General features: G+C 35.9%; 1 protein-coding gene across 3 annotated transcripts in view; it reads left to right on the forward strand.

Moving 5' to 3' along the window:
• RASGRF2 (Ras protein specific guanine nucleotide releasing factor 2) overlaps positions 1–18,965 on the forward strand; it is a 143,099-nt gene that overhangs the window by 57,025 nt on the left and 67,109 nt on the right. For all 3 annotated transcript variants that reach the window (XM_087761549.1, XM_087761552.1, XM_087761551.1), the window contains exons 6-14: positions 482–561; positions 1,010–1,203; positions 2,740–2,849; positions 4,827–4,945; positions 10,222–10,382; positions 11,380–11,446; positions 12,295–12,431; positions 16,271–16,353; positions 18,698–18,946. In XM_087761549.1, coding sequence (XP_087617675.1) covers positions 482–561; positions 1,010–1,203; positions 2,740–2,849; positions 4,827–4,945; positions 10,222–10,382; positions 11,380–11,446; positions 12,295–12,431; positions 16,271–16,353; positions 18,698–18,946 — 1,200 coding nt within the window. The remainder of the gene's footprint in view (positions 1–481; positions 562–1,009; positions 1,204–2,739; positions 2,850–4,826; positions 4,946–10,221; positions 10,383–11,379; positions 11,447–12,294; positions 12,432–16,270; positions 16,354–18,697; positions 18,947–18,965) is intronic.

Below are 18,965 nucleotides of genomic sequence, written 5' to 3' on the forward strand. Positions count from 1 at the left end.
TTCTGTTGATCTCATAAGCTAAAATACAATATTAAGGTTCATGTTGTAGAAAAGTTGTAAGCTTCAGATCTTAAACAGCAGTAAGCGAGAAAGTAGATGATGACCACTGGCTTGATGTTTCTGCATCTTACTGTTCCTCTTAAACTAATGAATGCATTGTCAAGGATATTCTTGAAAACCTATTCATTAAACTCGGTGGAACACGTTATTTAATAGATGCTTTTATTTAAAAGAGCTAAACAGTTAGAATATGCTTCCTACACCAAATACTATATATTTTTTAGACATATTACACTAAAAATTTTAAACAATGCAATAAAAAGAAGCACTTACTTCCATAATAATAACTATCTTCTTTTTTTTCTAGCAAAGTGCAAAACATACTACTAACGAGGAAGAGATGTTTCTCTGTGAATTACTAATCAGAAAATAAAACCTGAATTGTCTTTTTTTTTTTTTTGTTTAAATACTTGTTTTTCAGTGAAACAATCATGTTTCTTCATGAGATATTTCACCAAGGCTTAAAAGCAAGAATAGCTAATTGGCCTACCTTAATACTAGGTAAGTTACTGTATTTTCTCTAGGGGTACAATTTTCATATTTAATTCTGAAATTACAGTAAGGTCTTTTTTTTTTAAAGACAGGACTTTTTAAAAGTCTTTTTGAATGTAATGCATTTCCAGAAGTAACACCACAAGATATGGTGTAGTGGGAGTCCCATGTGGGCAGTAATGACTGTCTTCCAGTCCATATATGTGAATGCCTCTGCCCTAAGCATTGATTAGATATGGGCCCCTGCATTTTCAGTGATATTGTCTGATTATTAGCTAATCAGAACAACCATGTTTTGGCAGGTGAAATAGCCAAGTTTAACGTTTCTAAAATCTCAGTGTATTGGAAACAAAACTGATTATAGTAATTCACTTCCATAGAACATAGTAGTTTCTTTAAAAACATATTTCAAGAGATGGGTAACTGGAAAAAAAAAGCATTTCTTGACTTTTTCTAGCTGACTTATTTGACATTCTGCTGCCAATGCTGAACATATATCAAGAATTTGTTCGGAATCATCAATATAGTCTACAAGTACTGGCAAACTGTAAGCAAAACAGAGATTTTGACAAACTCTTGAAGCAATATGAAGCCAACCCAGCATGTGAGGGGCGAATGCTGGAAACTTTCCTTACTTACCCCATGTTTCAGGTAGTCTCTGTATATTTTTTGTGACTGTTTTTAATGTTTGGTTGATTCATTTTGTGTTACTGACATTACGATTGATTGAAGATTCTTCTTGCTTAACTAAAAATACAATGCAAATTAATTTAGTTTTAATTTATTTCATTATTATACTGAAACTCTGCCTGCAGAGATCTTTTCTCCAACAATACTGATTCATCTGTATTCAGAATCTTATGTATGTTGAAGGGAAACGTGGGATGAGGACTAGGGCCAAAAAGCTGAGAAACAACTGCTTGACTTCTCCCTGCTGCAGGATTATGAAGCAGTCCAGAGAGGGATAATATACTTGGTATAGCAAGTTAGAGCAGCCACAAGCATTTTACTAGGAATACATGTTAAAACTTTCTTCCTACTTTGTTCTCCAGTAACTTGGTCTTTAGAAAATGAAAAATATATTGCAAAAGTTTTTAAAACTGCATTTATCCTTCTGATATTTTGTCTTGATCTGCCTAGATTAATTATTTGTGTCTGTTTTAATAGGTCTGTGAAACACTGGTCTGATGATTTTCTGTCTTTTACATTGAACCTAACATTTTACTCATCAAGAGAATAATGAACCCCCTCAGTTTGTTCAGTTACTGGCAAACCAAGTAGGGTCAAAAAAAAAAAAAAAAAAAAAGAAGGGGTGTGAGTGACACTCGTGTTAGTGCTAGTTATTCATCTTAGCCTAAAGGACCATTAGCACCTCTAACAATACATTTTTTTTAGCTTTGAGCTTGTATATTGTAAAGTTTGGGGATTTTTTGGTTGAGCTGACACAAGGTCTTGGGATCTTAGAAAAGAGAGAGAGAGTCCTATTCATATAGGATGGAGGATGTCATTGCTGATGACTTTTCACTTCAGCATAATAAGAAGACATGTCTCCTTCTCCTAAATAACTTTTATTCTGTAAAGACGTTATACTGCAGTATCACTTGGTTCTGTTTAAAAGCCCTGAAACTGCTTTAAGTAATAACAAATGGATCAGAGTCCTTGTGCTAGCCTGTGGCCTTTAATAGTCAAATACTGCACATTCTTCAATGTCCATTAGCACAATGTGAATTTTATCTAAATGCAAGCAGGTCAGCTGGCATTTTCAAAGTCATAGGAAATTTAGATGCACATATCTTATTAAAATTGAGGGAAGGTATGTATGGATCTCCCAGGAAGTTCTGAAAGTTTTCTCGATTGGCACTTGGATAGCAGCATGAAACAATGAAATTTAATGTCATGTTTGTGGCTGCCTCTGCTCTGATCTTTTCCTTCAAATATAATAAATAGATCTTGTGCTTCCTCAAGCTGAAAACATACATATGCATACTCAGTCTCTATCGCCCAGAAGTTCACCATTTTTGGCAGTAGTTATATTTAGAATGTGTCTGTGATCATTGAGCTGGGGATATTAATTTAAAAGACTATGCAAAACTTTTCTGACTAAGGTAATGGCTAATATTTAACAAAAAGCTGTATTGGAATTATTCCTTTAAGGATTTACTGATTTTATACCTGATTTGTTTTCAGATTCCTAGATATATTATAACACTTCATGAACTTCTGGCTCACACACCACATGAACATGTTGAGCGAAAAAGCCTTGAATTTGCTAAATCTAAACTAGAAGAACTCTCAAGGTGAGATTTTTCTATCTTATGTTTGATAATCTTGAATCAAAGGTTTTGAAATGAAAAATCTATTTTCTTTATTTTGGTCTAGTTTTGTTCTTTTTTTAAAAAATTATTTTAAAGAAAAGGATCAAACCAAACCAAAACAAAGATAATGAAAAAGAACAAAAACACCCCAACCTAATATTTTGGCTCTTCTATTTTTTTTTTTTTTTTTGACTAACATAAATCTACAAGTGTCTCCTTGTATTTTGGGTAGGGGAGAACAGGAGTTGCTATAGGAACCACCTACTCCTTGGTTATAAGCAAAGCAATTTTCTTTACATAAAGAAATATGTATTTTTTTTCACAGTTTAGAGGCGAAGGACATTTCCGATACTCTTTGACAACAGGAATCAATCAGGGTCTTGAAAAGCACTAAGTTCTTAATCTGAGTTATAGTTTATGTGCAGTAATGAAATACCTGATTTTCACATATGCTTCAAGTAATGCCAGATAAAGAGGAACTAAAGATGTATTTTGAGAGCTGATGCTCCCTGTAGAAACCTGCAAAATTAAGCTCTTCCCTGAACACCCAGACCATTTTCGGATGTTTCCCTCCCTCAGCCTACTAAGAAATTTGGTTGTTATCTCTGGGAAACAGAGTCGTCCGCTGTGAATGAAGAAATGCTGCATGAACTCCAGGATATAATTCTTCAGCATCTGGAGTATTCACCAAAGATGTACTTGGAGAATATTTAGTTGTAAAAGAGGGATCACTTTATAGCTTTTGTTAATTGCATGCTCTTGGCTGGTCAGTTTTCTTTTTCTGTTAAGACAAAGTGGCTTCTTCGTGCAAGCTACCTGTTAATTTGGAGCTTATTATTTTTTCCTTTTTGTCCCGCTGTATCTGTAACAGAGGCAGCTTTCTGAGTCAGGTCACGTGCAACCTCGTGAACCTCTGACTTCTTAAAGAGCTGGGCAGACAATATCTTTTACAGAAATGTCTGTTTGACTCCTGCAGTGTTCATCAAGTTCTGCCCTGTTCTGAGGCCATCTGAAGCAGAAAGAAGTGATGTTTCCTTTCCACTCAAGCAAAGCAGAGGATTTCTGTGGCCAGGGTTATGTGCACAAGCAGATCAATCAGCTTTGACTTGGCTGCATCTTATAAGTCAGAGTTCATTTCTGATCAAACTAATTTGTCACTGAACATTCAGAATTGGAGGCTGAGACTGATTGATCCTTCTCTGCTCATAAGGCAAGCAGTATAGACCATAAATATAAAACTTCGTGATTCATTTCCATCCCTCTAATGTAGTTCTGAGAGAGGAGGAGCTTTCAGATAAGTGCAGTCCGGTCCCATTTCAGGAAAATATTATACATCACAACACCATGTAAACTTCTGGGTTGTGTTCAGCCTTGAAAAAACTGTATTTCTCTGTGTAAGAGGAGGATGCCTATGAAAAAAAAATGGAAGGAAGTAAGCAGTGAGCCATGAAGGCTATGGTTGTTAGAGGAAGCAAGGGGGAAGTGAACGGTACATTCAGATGTGAACTGAAGCAGAACAGAGTGGGAACATAAAGTCAAAGGCAGGGACTCTATCGTGTGTAATAACCAACACAGAATGCTAGGAAACATTTCCATGTCTGTGGCAGCCTAGTCTATTAAGGATCAAGAAGTGCTATTCTATCAGATGTGAAGGGTTTTTACCTTGGTGGCATCTGTCAGATGTGTTTAGGAGCAGTCTAAAAACAAGTCTGGCAAAATTTATTCCACTGCTGAAAAATTGAAATGATTGCAAGAATGATTTGAAAGGGAAGGAAAAAAGCCAAGAAACTTGCTCAAGAGTGATCATGTACTGCATGTGTACATCTGTCTTGTAGCAGGTGGCAAAGGACATCAGCTACCTTCTGTGTCTACACTGTGTAAGTGCAAGTGAAAATAGACACAACAGGTGCAAGATACATTTCGGGGAATTGAGAGTGCATTTTGTATTGTGTCTTACAGGGTGATGCATGATGAAGTGAGTGACACAGAAAACATCCGGAAGAACCTAGCCATAGAAAGAATGATAGTAGAAGGCTGTGATATATTACTAGATACCAGCCAGACTTTTATACGCCAAGGTAAGACATTCTTCTTTAAAGCTATCTGCATAATCGTGAAAAAATTGCATGAAAACCAGCAGGGTTCATGTTGCCATCCTCGGGAAGGTCACTGCACTGGGCACAGCTAATATCCTAAGACTACTCATGGTCTGTGGAGGGTAAGTAAGTCACAAAATGCCCTGATGACAACTAATTTTGTGCTGTAGTTGAACACCACTTCTGTGCTGTTTTCCTCAGGAATCACGAAAAACAGCAGCACATGAACGGTAAAACGCCCATGGGACACTAATGTGCATGCTGCCTGGACTGTGGTCTTCAAAGGGACGGAAATTGCCTACAGCTCCACAGAGATCAGGGCTGCCTGGCCAGTTAATGTGGCAGTCCAGCTGATACCCACATTTGGGCAAAAGTGCAGGAGAAGCTTGAAGCTTTATCAGTGGTAAAGTGATTGCTAGGAAAGAAAACAGCTGTCAGTTGTTCATGTTTTTCTTGGTGCTTTGGAAACATCTCAAATTGATAGTGCAAGCATAGATATAATAGCTGAACATATTCACTTTGCCTCGAGAGATGTGGTTTTGGGGTTTAGTAGAAGTTCACAATAGATACAAAAAACACTTCAGCAAGAAAAGGCAGCCTGTACTGCCAGGAATGTAGGACTTCTTCTAATATAACAGTTAGCAAAACAAGAGAGGAAGAGCCATACTGTATTCTTTTCTGTCTATTCTTGGTGGTTTTGGAAACTCTTTCTATTGAAGCTTAGGTATAGCAGATGTATTAAGTTCCACAAAATCACAATAAGATAACATTTCCATTTAAAGTAAGTGTCACTTTTTACCAGGAACTGCAAACTGGTTACACTTCTTGTTTGGTGGGGTTTACCCAGCTGCTGTTAAACCAGCAAATGTGAAAACTTCATAACTGAAGCTTATTTTTCTCCCATTTATAAAATAACTTACTGCTGGATCTTTTCTAACAAATTTGTGGGCTTGTATATAGTAACTACAGATGTGTAGCGTAGGTTTTTACTAGGTACAAGCTTCTTTATGTCTGAAAAGTGTTAAATGTGTTTAGGAAAGGTTAGGAATGTAATTTAGGCACATGCCTTCATGTGACCTTTTGTAGATAGCCTCAACAGAATATTTGGTGTTTAAATAGAGCCATATACACAGCTGGTAATTTAATAGGCTTTGTATACATTTTAAAATCCATTCTGTCGTGTTTCTGTAGTCATGTGGCCAAACTAACTATGAAACTTTCCATAATAACTTCGACGAGTTTTTGTACAATGGTCACTATTAAATTACTTGATTCTTCATTAAATCTGTGCATTTGTTATAACTGAGGTATTTAAAGAGCTATGAATATGTCTTTGAGAAAAAGATAAAGCTGTTGTGTTGCATCTGCAGCTAAAAAATTGTAAGGGTGTGATTCTCCTAGATTGACTTGTACCATGCAATTTAATTAAATTTTAGAAATTTTTTTCAATATGATTACAACACTTCCCCAGGGAAGTGGTTGAATCCCCATCCCTGGAGGTATTTAAAAGACAGGTAGGTGTGGTGCTTAGGGACATGGTTTAGTGGTGGACTTGGCAGTGCTAGGTTAACGGTTGGAACTGATGATCTTAAAGGTCTTTTCCAACCTTTCCAACCACCTAAATGATTCTATGATTCTATGATTTCAAATTTATATATTTGTTGGTTTTTTTCCCTTTAAGATTGGCTGGTATTATTTTGTCTGTGTACCCAGTGTTTCATCAGTATTATTTTTTCTGTGGGAATCAGTCTGAAAGAGATTACTGTTGGATTGTTAGACTCAGGTCAAACCCATAATTTATGTAAATTAAATTCAAGTTTGTTTCTGGGCATACAGTCAAAGGACAGTGGACAAGACTGTATGTTACAGAAGGCTATATCACAGTTGTATCTTTTGGAACATCCACTGCATGTGATTTTGTTTAAGTGCAGAAATCTGAATAGAGCTGATGAAGTAATACCAAGCCCATTTGCCTTTCACATCTGATAGTAGGGTCACTTTGACAGTGATGTCCATGTCCTCTAATTTCAATTAGGCTCCTCTTCTTTGTGTTGATCCGTGTAGATGGGTGCAGGAAACTTCTTTTCAGCTTAAAAAAGGAGAGAAATGCCTTTAGCTTTTTTCAGGCTTTTTCTGTGAAGGTTAATTACAACTTTGCCATATGTTTCATACTTTCCTAAGAAGAGATTGTTTCTGTTGACCTGTACAAGTTGAGACCATAGAAACTATCATCTCTGACAGTGCTTTGCAATGTAGATTGTGGATTCCCCTTCAAGTTTCTTGGGGTCTCCTTTTCTCTCTCTCTTACTTTGATACAGACTTTATTGTCAGGCATGCTGTAAGTCATGACAAACAATTAAAGAACATTTTGTTTAAGAGTCTAAAGGAAACATAGGGAGTCTCAATCTGCAATCCAACATTGTCTGACACCCAGACAACTGGGCACCTGGAGGCCCTTTAGATGCCTCCAAACACTCTGTCTGATGTTCCTGCCATCAGCTGCTATGAATTTACCTCTGCTGATAAAAATACCACAATTACAAAATCATGGAATAGTTGAGGTTGGAAGGGGCTTCTGGAAATCATCCAGTCCAATCTCACCTGCTGAAAGCAGCATCAGCTGGAGCTGGTTGCACTGTACCATGTCCAGCTGGGTTTTGGCTGTTTCCAAGGATGGAGACTCCACAGCCTCTCTGAGAGAGCAACCTGTTCCAGTGTTTGACCATCCTTACCGTAAAATTAAAAGGCCTTCAGAACAGCAAAAGCTAAACTGAGTTTGTAAATCAGGCAGTTACATGTAGGCTAAAATATATATATATTTTAAAAGGTAGAACCTTTTGTATTTCTTGGATTGAACAAAGGCTAATAGAGTGACTATTCTGGCAGTATTGAAGTACTGGAAGTGTTTAGGTCTGTAGCTGGATAAAAATTCCTGAGATTACACTGATCATCCAAACTGTACTGTTAAGGAATGTTCTAAAATTGCTCATTGCAACTGTACATTGGCCAATTGTGACCATTTTTTTCCTTAACAGGGAAACTGTAGTAGAATGCATGGTGGGCAAATGCCCAGTTTCATTAATCACAAAAGCTTGATGGGAATGCATGAGGTCCTTGCTTGATGTCAGCCCTGCAGCACATATATGTGTTTCTCTCTCTAAATATTGAGTATCAAAGAGACATAATGCAGTCTCTCTTCTCTGTATTTAAAAAATCTAGTTTCTTTTGGTTTACCTTACTAAACAATAACATTTCAGCTCCACACAAGAACACCATTTAACCTTCAGCCCATTTTAGCAGAGCATAATACGGTATTCCTGAAAACATTCTAATGAAAATAAAAAAAAAAAAAAGTGAGTTCCAAAGCTGCATCTCTAACTGTATCATATTTATAGATATGTTATTCTATATATATTATTCTATATATTCTATATTCTATATATTCTATTATTCTATAATAATAGAATATATTATTACTCCTGTTATTCTAAGGAGCAAAACAGAAATGAAATGTACAGGTCGAATATTGTTACTCTATGTGTGTAGAGAGAATTTCAGGCTTAACACTGACAATTTTGTGATGGGAAGTTGCTTGGGAATTGTTTTGTACACAATCCTTGGCCTTGCAATGGGAGCTGGGGGTCAATCAGTGTAACAGAAAAGTCACGATTCCGACACATGGGAACGATCTCCTTCCTGTCTTTCACAGTTGAGGCAGGTAGGCTGTTTTGTCCAGGGGAGATGTACAACAACCAATAAGAATTTATGGGGTTTTGTTAGAATTTGAGTGAACCTAAAAATGTTCCAGACCTTTGCAAAATTCTAGAGTAGAACTTCACCCCACTGTTTTGTTGCGGTGACACAAATCATGTTGTACACATTTAGTTTAAATGTGAATTGGCTGTCAAAGAACACTATACTGTTGTAAATGTATATTTTGCTATGCCAGACAGTATAAGTTTCAAATATATGAGTAACTTAAGGCTAACTAAATGTATAGAGGGAGCTAGGTGTCGAAAAATGTGGATAAACAGTAACTTTCTCAGTTACCTTAATTTCTCTGTTCATTAGTTTGAGGTTGTGTATGTGAACTTTGAACAGGAGAGCTTTTTTTACAATGTACAGTGAGAATTACTAATGTAGTATTTCATGGATAATTCTTTCAGGCTTGCATTGTGTCAAGATGCTGCTGCTAGTTTGAGCTTTGATGTAGCTATGCTAGTCCAATATCTCGTTGCCTCTGAAAGAAGCAGGCCAATACCCACCCCCTCATGCTTGTTCTGCTGCTGTTACTTCCTTCGCATCATCACTGGTGCTTTTTTGACCTTGCAGTGAGACATGTCAGAGACCTAAGTCAGCTACTTCTTTGTAGCATTAGTTTCCTGCTGGTTTAGCTCTATCAGCTAGCTAATGTTGGAATAAGATGAGAGCGAGTGTAAGGGTGATAGTAAGGATATATGTGTGGGAATAAGATTAGGAGGTCTCCTGGATGCCATGTCTGGTAAAAGGCAAGTTGTATCATAAAATCATTCCCTTTGCTATACAGAGGAATTGCACTTCACTGCCAAATTTGACTCCAGATCCAAAATTGGAAGTGATACACTTGGTGATATCAATCTGGAAAAGTTGGTCAGAGACTGTTTTTGAGGTATGAAACGGCAGAGAAGCAAAGCTGTCCCCAGTCTGGGGTTCTGCAGAGTACAAATTCAGACTTATATAACCAGGTTCAATTTAGTTCAGAAGTGTTTTACTGGTAACACATTTTAGATGAGCTGTGGAGCACTGAGAATCATGCAGTATAAGATAAGAGGAAGAAATATGCTTCATTTCCATCTCTCGCACACAGGCACACATACACAAGCTCTTTTCCTTCAAAACCTGTTCTTTTCATCCTCTCTCTCTTTGGCTTGTAAGTAATGTATCTTTTGCAAGTCTAGCCGCTGTCAAAAGTGCAGTTTGCTGTTCAGCTTAATTTTCTGATCAATGTGTTTAAATTGTGTAAGAATTTACCCAAGATCTAATCCTGCCATGTACATAAGCATTAGTCTAGACTGTACTTGCTTGAATCTATTTATCATGAAAAACAAAGTGAACTTGTGCAAAAAAAGATGATCGACTTGTGCTTAAAACAGATCCTGATGTATATTGATACTTACTAGAATGAAAAGTTGCATTAATTAATATCGTAACATTCAATGCATTAACACTGCCTACTAAATATTACTATAGCACAGTAAATTTTTCATCTTTATTATCAGGTTCCCTTATTCAAGTTCCTTCAGTTGAGAGGGGAAAACTTAGTAAAGTTCGTCTAGGATCATTATCTTTGAAGAAAGAAGGAGAAAGGCAGTGCTTCTTATTTACAAAACATTTTTTAATTTGTACAAGAAGTTCAGGAGGAAAACTGCATCTGCTCAAGGTACAGACTTTACGTTATAACTCAATTTATAGAATGAAAACACAACTTCAATGAAATTTCAGTATTTTATTATTCTATAGCTTTAACCTGAGATTTTCCTGTGTAGTTATAAACGGAAGTGAAGTGATGCACACTGATTGACTGCTCTGTCTTCTCATTACAAATAATAGAATTCAGCCAAAATTCTTTCTACGTACATCTTTTTTTCTAGAACCATGTAATTCTAATAAGCCGGGGGTTAGAAACAAGACATTAACATGTCTATCTGTCTAAGCTAGTAGTGAAAGTAAGTCAGTTTTCAGTGTATAAATCAGCCAGGACAACCCTGTGGAATTACCAAAGAATAATTTCCAGAGCTCTAATAAAATTAATTTTAAAAGTCAATTCTGTTTTCCTGACCAGCACATTCTTTTAAACTGAAAGCTGTTCTAAGAACACTCTTATTTGTTGGGAATCAGGCTTTCATAGTGTAGACTTGTGAAGAAAGAGAGATTGGTAGTTTACAGAGTGGGTTATACTGAGTAGAATTTTAATTTGACAAAGACATTTCTGAGGTGTTATTAAGACTGTTTGTATGCTTTCTCACTTTGCACCCCTTAAATAGTTCAAGTATTTTGCAATGTAAATAGAGTATAACTGAACTTTTAAAAAAATCTTGTATGTATTTGATTTAAATTCAAGAGAAGATGAAATTCTAGTTACCTTTTTTGAAACTTGTGAACAAGTCTGTATGTGAGATAAATTATAGCGTGGTAAAAACGAAAGAAATCTTTTACATTTGAGTATATTACTGATTTGTTGGATTAAGAAAAATGTTATATTTAATTATCTGGTTTTAGTTCTTGAGGAAAAATGTGCATCATGAAATTGATGTATCTTCCTAAGAGCTCTACGTAATATAAAATCTTAAAGTAAGATATATCAGAGTTTAAAAATAACTATAATAACAATGGGAACGAATGTCAAAATTTGTGAAAAATGTGCTTTGTTTTCATAGACAGGAGGTGTTCTGTCTTTAATAGAGTGCACGCTGATTGAGGAGACAGACGCGAGTGATGATGATTGTAAGTTACATTCAGCTATTTGTAGTAATTACAATTTCTGGTTTCTTAAAATTGGTACCCTTTGTTTATTTTTCATAAGAGCAAATTGATATGTCCTCCCCTTTCATGAAAGCAGAGGAATACAGTGTTACACTGATTCAGTAGAACAGATGTTTTAATAATGGGCACGTTGGCTTGGGTAAGGGTTTGTTTTGTTATGTTCTTGCTATTGACATTCCACATAGGATTTTCAAGTAGACTGGCTGAAGGAATGTGACAAATTATTTGCTGACTTTTGTATACAAGTTCACCCCAAGAATCTCGGAAAGAAAAAAATATGCCTTAAAAGAAGAAGCAGATAATTGGGTTTCTTAAATACATGGGGATTGAGTGAGTTGGCAGAATTAGTGGCGAGCTTTTGTCTTGGATTCCCTACAAATCTTGACTGCCAGTTTGTTCAAATGAAACAACAAAACACATTCCCAGGCTGATTTTATTGTTACTCATTTTGGCTTCCATCCTGCAGTTTTAGGCAAGTTTTGCACTTGAACTGTGAAAGTATTTCATTACTTTCAGTGATACTTCTAGTATGCTGAGAGTATGTCAGTGTTGAAGTGTTAGAAGGACTTTAGCCTCATTTGGCATCTTTAAAAATAATTTATAGGGACTCCTGCTATTGCATGTTTGTAACTTTTTTTGTATTTAGCGTATGTGAAAAACAAAATCAGTTTTGGATCCCCAATTAGATTTGCTCTTTGTCAGAGAGATGTATTAAACCAACTTCCATTTTAAATTAAACCATTATTTTCTTTGTTTTATAGTGTGAAATCTCACATTTTGACTTTTTCCCCCCCCCCGTGGTTATAAAGCAAAAGGTTCTGGCCAAGTGTTTGGACATCTTGATTTCAAGCTTGTAGTTGAACCTACGGATGCTCCTCCTTTTACTGTTGTCCTTTTAGCCCCATCACGACAGGAAAAAGCTGCGTGGACAAGTGATATAAGTCAGGTAGCTTAATGTATTCTTTATCTTGTTTGTATTGAGATCTTAGTTTATTCTGTATTTCTGAAAACTAATCCAAGAGAGTGACGTTGATTTTTTGAGGGCTGATTTGCTGTGATGTGTATGAAAAACCCTTCGTGTTACCTGTTTTCCTCAAAATTCTGTCTTTGCATTTGAGTCATCGGTGAAATGTGTTTCTCAATGAGAGAGATGGGATATAAAATACAAAATTGTCAGTTGACAAACATAATACTAATGGTAGACATTTTTATGTCTAAGGAGAGCCCATCCAGATATGTATTTTAATTTAAGAAGAAGGATAGTACTTGTTTGTTCATAACTTTCATACAGATCAAAAAACACCTGAGAATCCTGAGTGAAAATAATACCATATTACATCAATATCATATCCCATGCAGTGAGAAAATGAGATAAACTCTATTTTCCACGAAAAAGAATACTGAAAAGCCATTATAAATAGTTTCTAAGCATTCTGACAGTCTGCAGGAACTGTCTTTATTGTGAATGAAGAAAAATGGTGTTTTAAAATACTTTAATGCCAGGGGTAAATTTTTTTTTTGGTGCTTTTGGCTAAAAACATAGTAGACAAACTTTTATCAGAATCTATTTGGGGAAAGAAGTTGAATGCACTATCAAAAATCTGAACTTTCAACTAACCAGATGTGAATTTAGGCTGTTGCTATTTTGTTTATGCATGCATCCAACAAGTACGTAGATTTCTCATAGTTCTGAATTTGAGTCCTATCCTGTATTAATTTCAAGAGAAATAGTTGATTAGACAAGTATCAGTGTGGAATTTGATGGATTTCTAAAGATGCTACCATTGCTGGCAACATCTCCAGGTGAATTATCATAATGAGTAGAAATTGCTTAAAAATAAGCATTCTGAGTTACTTTCTTCTGGACTAACTTTTTTAAAGGAACAAAAAAAATGGGGATAAAAATCTAAGAATATGGTATGAGCTGAGAACTTTGGTCTCACTGCAACTAGGTATATGCAGATCTTACAGACAGACCTGGTTGGAGAATTTTTTACAAAATGGATTTTCAGTGAATTATGTTGTTTCATTGACATGTAAAAGTATTGGAATTATTTGCTGGGATGGAAAGAGCATTAAAGAACTGTACTGGAACATGGGACGCCCACGAATAAATCCATTCATAGCTTAAATAATAATGAATTTACATGAGAAAGTCATCTGCAGTCCATGTAGACTAACGATCAGAGTTTGGGTCTGCCTCCAAAGGTCAGGTCTTCTCCTCCAAACCATGCTAGCATGGTGTTACGGAAAGAGCTGAAAAGCTTCACAGCTGACTGCCTGCAAAGCTTGGAAGTGTCTTGCAAGGCAGAGGTAAACATGACTAGCTGCCTACAGCTGAGAGAGCAAAGGGTTGGCTAGACTGCCAGGGAAAAACAGTAACAAGGCTTTCTCACTTGAGAAAGCCCCTCTTTGAGGGGGGGAGATCTCCTAGCTTTTGAAGACAGCAGTATTCTGAAGAGATATGCAGCCAACAATTAACAGCAGCTTATCAGTGAAAATCTGAGAAACCTGAGATTTATTAGCATTGTGAGGCTGTAAAAGCTTCTCCAGCCTTACAAAGGACAGGAAGACAGAGATGTTGAGGGGATAAGCAGCAGCAGCTTAAAAGAAAAAAGGAGTAAGAAGGGGTGCAAGATGCTGTGTAGACTGTACAGGCATTTAGGGCATGAACTGGTATCACTGTTTACAAGTAGCAATCGAGTCAGTTGACCTAGTGCTTATGGTCAATCTGGAGAGCAAGAAAGAAGAAAGTAATGCCAGAAGCATGCTACCTGTCTTCTGCTGGACAAAGTAAATTTGGGGTGAAAAGTTGGATAACGCATGAGAAGTTCTAAACAATTTGGAGACCACTTGTCTCTTGAAAACCAAATTGTGTTTCTGACTAAGCCCATTCCCAGCAGAAACCTTGCCATAAAAAATTACTGAATCTCCTGCTCAGAAGTATTTTTTTTCTTTTTAACCATGGCTAGAACCCTCAAGGAGAGCATAGGAACTATCCTAACAAAAAGGGCATATATAAAGTATTTTTTTAGTAAATATGTGTTCTCCTGTGTTTGCAAGTAAAAACAAGTATACATGTAGTTAGTGTTCACTCACAGCATTAGTGTTGGTATCCAGAATTCTGCATCTTATTAAATTATATATGCATATGACATAGAAGTCATATTTGTCTATACATTCCTTGTGAGGCTTCTTGAATTTATATTCCTTTCATACAAACCATATACTTCTTACAAAAAATGCATGCTTTTTGTTAATGCTGAAGAAGCCTCCTGTCTTCTAGTCTGAGCTTGTTGTCCTTCGGCCCTAAATGCCCATTACAGTCATTCCTTAGCTAGAATGATAGTATCTGTCAGGAGGTGATAAATGCTAGGCCTATGCAGACTAAGGATAACAGTGCTGAATTACCTCAGGCAGTTTTATGATTGGTGCTAAGGCCTTCTTTGCAACATTTGAAATTCACATGGGGGAAATCATGTATTTTTATTAGATGTGTTTTTCTCAGTGCTTTTAGATAATGGTTTGATAAAATCATAATGTGAATTGTTACAACTGCACTTTTCAAATAAATACCTGAATTTAAAACCACATACAGCTACATGGATCATATTTTAAATGTATAGCTATGTAGACATATTTTAACCCTGAAGAGGCCTCTGATTATCTTGTTTGACCAATCTAACATCAGTCATTATTTTGCTATGAGGTGTTCCAAAGGCAGCAGACTATTTTTATTCTCAAAGTCAGTGTAAATGTGTATGATAATTTTGGAAGCTCCTTTTTATTGAAGTAAAGAAATACCGTAACATATTTTTTATGATGTATGATTTTTTGTATGTATGATACATGATGAATAAAACTAGAAGATGAATCCTGTAGTGTTAGGTAGGGGGTGTTTGTTGCAGACCATATAAGCCTAATCTACTAGCAGACTAGACTCTCTGCTGACTTCCAAGAGCAAGGCTTGTGGTGCTGTGTTAACTATATAAAAGTACAAACCAGAAGATAATGGTGTACAAATGACTTCAAGCTACCCCTATGCGCTGCCAGTGCTGAGCTGCTTTGAGGCTTGAAGAACAGCCTATGCACCCCTAGTTTGTAAACTTCTACTGGCCACAGGATAGCTTGTAATTTCTAAAGCAATATCTGCTGTGACCATGTCCCAGAAGTCTTTCCAGCTTCTAATGCCTAACCCAAAACATTTCTACAAGACTTTGCAAGGAACTCCTTCAACAGCATCTTCATAGCTATGTTTCACAATAACAGTACTGCTTACATTTGTTTTTACAAGTGTGTGTCTAGAGACTGTTTATATTTCTCTTTGGTCTTTTTGCACAGTGGAAAAGTTAAGGTATTAGTGTATCTGTTTGTGTTTGTGTTTATGTATTCTAACTTCCTTGCAGTATTGATTTTTCAAGCTTAATGCTCATTCAGGAAATGCTAGAGATATTTAATTTTGTTCCGTTTCAAAGGAACATCAAAGGAAATTTCACTTCCAACTCAAAATACTTATTCATGTGGAAAAAAAAATGCTGAGCTGAATACCCTGAGTGTGCTGGTAAAGGCACGTGGACTTGCAGATGTACAAATCAAAGGAAGAAGACTAGTGAAGCATGTCCACTATAATTCTTGCATCACTGCTTTTCATTTCTGAAAATACCTTTTACCAATCAGTCCATCCCTGTAAAAGTTATGCTTTAAGCTTACAGTGATATGAAAAGTGTGGAAGTAAGTCGCCTTACCCTGTGTTTTTTTAACAGTTCTCAATATTTATTTTCACAGTGCATTGATAATATAAGGTGCAATGGTTTAATGACCATAGTGTTTGAAGAAAACTCAAAAGTCACGGTGCCACATATGATCAAGTAAGTGCAGCATTTTCTTCCCAGTGAACAAAATAGCTTGCTGTTATTTTAATAAAACTTTTCACAAAATAAAGTGTGTATTTGGAAAATACCACCATTTAATTTATTTTTCCCCTGTTTTTGTTAAATGGAATTAATTCTACATCCCAAAATGTATCTTTTCAAATCTTTTTCTTGAAATGGTAGGGATGACTCAAAATGGTGAACTCTCAATTCTCAGTATTGGACTGTAAAAGATCACAGCTCAGATTTTTCTATTATTTGCGAAGTTGCCTTCAGTTGTGCTTCAGATGAATAATTTTATTTTCTGTTAGATTTTCTCTGTCATATCACTCATAATTTTATTGAATATATTTTAAAATGTCTTAAAAATTTAGGTGAATGAAGACAAGTATCATTTTCCAAGGTATTTTGTTATATTAGCCAAAATTTTTCTTCTCTTTGTTTCTCTTATTTCTGAGAAAAAAAAATTTCTTTCATAGTTTTAACTGATCACATCAAGGTAACATCATTATTCATAAGCCTGCTTCCTTCACCCTTGGATTCTTTCAGTCATTTATTGTAGTAAGTAATTTTTATTTGTAGACAGCAATTTTCAGTATATGATTCCAAATTTCTAACACAATTTTACCTTTTGGATCCTCTACAGGTCTGTATTTACATGAGTTTTACCTACTATTATCCAATATAAATATTAAGGAATAGAACACAGGGATAAAAATATAAATATTTATTTTCTTACTGTTATCTGTCACTAGGCCATTTCTCTCTTGGATGTAGTCTGTACATGAAGGTTTCTCAAATGCCTGTTTTGTAACTGTTGCCTCTTCTCTCTTTATATATGTTTAGAAATGAAAAAGAGATAACATCTGTGAATACACTGTTTACAGACTCTTCATAAGGGCAGACAGCGATAGGACAAGGGAGAATGGTTTCAAACTGAAAGAGGGGAGATTTAGGTTAGATGTTGGGAAAAAATTCTTTACTCAGAGGGTGGTGAGGCACTGGAACAATTTGTCCCGTCCCTAGTAGTGTTCAAGGCCAGGTTGGATGGTGCCCTGAGCAACCTGGTCTAGTGGGTGGTGTCCCTGCCCATGGCAGGGGGGTTGGAGTTAGATGATATTTAAGGTCCCTTCCAGCCCAAGCCATTCTATGATTCTATGATTCTATGACTGTTAGGGCACATACATGGAAAGAAGGCATTTTAGTGTCTTCAGTTGTATTCCAGCTCTCCAGTGTGTAAACATTCCTGTTACCTGTTGAATGTTAACAATATGTTCACCTGTTTTCAAATTGTAGAGTACAGCAAGGTCTTAATCCCAATGTCAAGAAAAAGAAATCTTAATTCTAAAAAACATACAGGATCTTAACAACAGACACAAATTTGGTGTTCTCTTTCTTTTACTCATCTGATTTTTAGCACACAAGTTTCAGAGTCACGTGTCTTTGGATTAAATTAAAAAAAATGGCCACTTTTCTGAGGACCCAATTTAAGAAAGAAGACTTTTTTGGTGATTTTTTTTTTTTTTTTTATGTAATGCAGTGTAGAATATCTGGATGCTGTATTCTGAGAAAATCCAAACATTTTTACTGAAAAGATCAGGCAGTATTGAAAGATGCATTACTTAGTATCCATCCCATTTTTTTACGAACTAAGCCTTCAACTAGATAAAATTAAGCAAGAATGAATTTGGAAAAAAAACATCATGAGTAGGGTTATGTAAATGATTAATTTTTGTTTTGAAGTCTAAAGAAAATTTAGTCCCAAATTTTTTACTGCAACAAAGCCCCTGGTTTCTGCTTTGAAATTTTTCATGCTGTTCCCATTTACTTTTTAAAAAAATAAATAAATTCTTGGAGCCTGAGGGCTTAAAAGTGAGTCTTAACCTTAGCTAAGGGGTTAATTTTGCTGTCTCTTGCTGGAGTCCATTAAATTGTTTTATATAAAGCAAGAAAAAAGTGCAATCAGTCCACAATTATTCTATAGTGAGCTTCTTGTACTATAGCCCTACAGGCCACAACAGCCTCAAAGAGACAAGAGGGGACAATTCTGCCTCCTGTTTAATTTCAGAAATTTAGGTTTCATTAACGATTTCTTGTATTTTGAAATATAAGTTAAATATTTGCCAAAAATAAAATTTAAATGTCCTTAGTTATGACACAAAATGTAACTGAATGGAAGCAGGTTTCACCAGAAATTAAGAGTTTTCTCGTGTTGATGAAATACAAGAATGGATCTATATTTGCTGATTCTCTGTTGACAGGAGCAGCTAAAGTGATATCACTACTGTACCATAACACTCTTCCTCTTTGGTAAAATGTTCTAAATTTAATTTTTGTGTAGATCTGATGCTCGTCTTCATAGAGATGACATTGATATCTGCTTCAGCAAAACACTGAATTCCTGCAAAGTACCCCAAATCCGTTATGCAAGTGTCGAGCGCCTTTTGGAGCGGCTAACAGACTTGCGATTTCTAAGTATTGATTTCCTGAATACGTTCCTACATACTTACCGCATATTTACTACTGCAGCTGTTGTACTGGAAAAACTTTCAGACATATACAGACGGCCCTTCACTTCCATTCCTGTCAGGTGAGCTCTAGGGTTTTTT

Source organism: Nipponia nippon, unplaced genomic scaffold, assembly GCF_047370975.1.
Source record: "Nipponia nippon isolate SJK-2023a ecotype South Korea unplaced genomic scaffold, ASM4737097v1 scaffold_24, whole genome shotgun sequence".
NCBI classification, from domain to species: Eukaryota; Metazoa; Chordata; class Aves; order Pelecaniformes; family Threskiornithidae; genus Nipponia; species Nipponia nippon.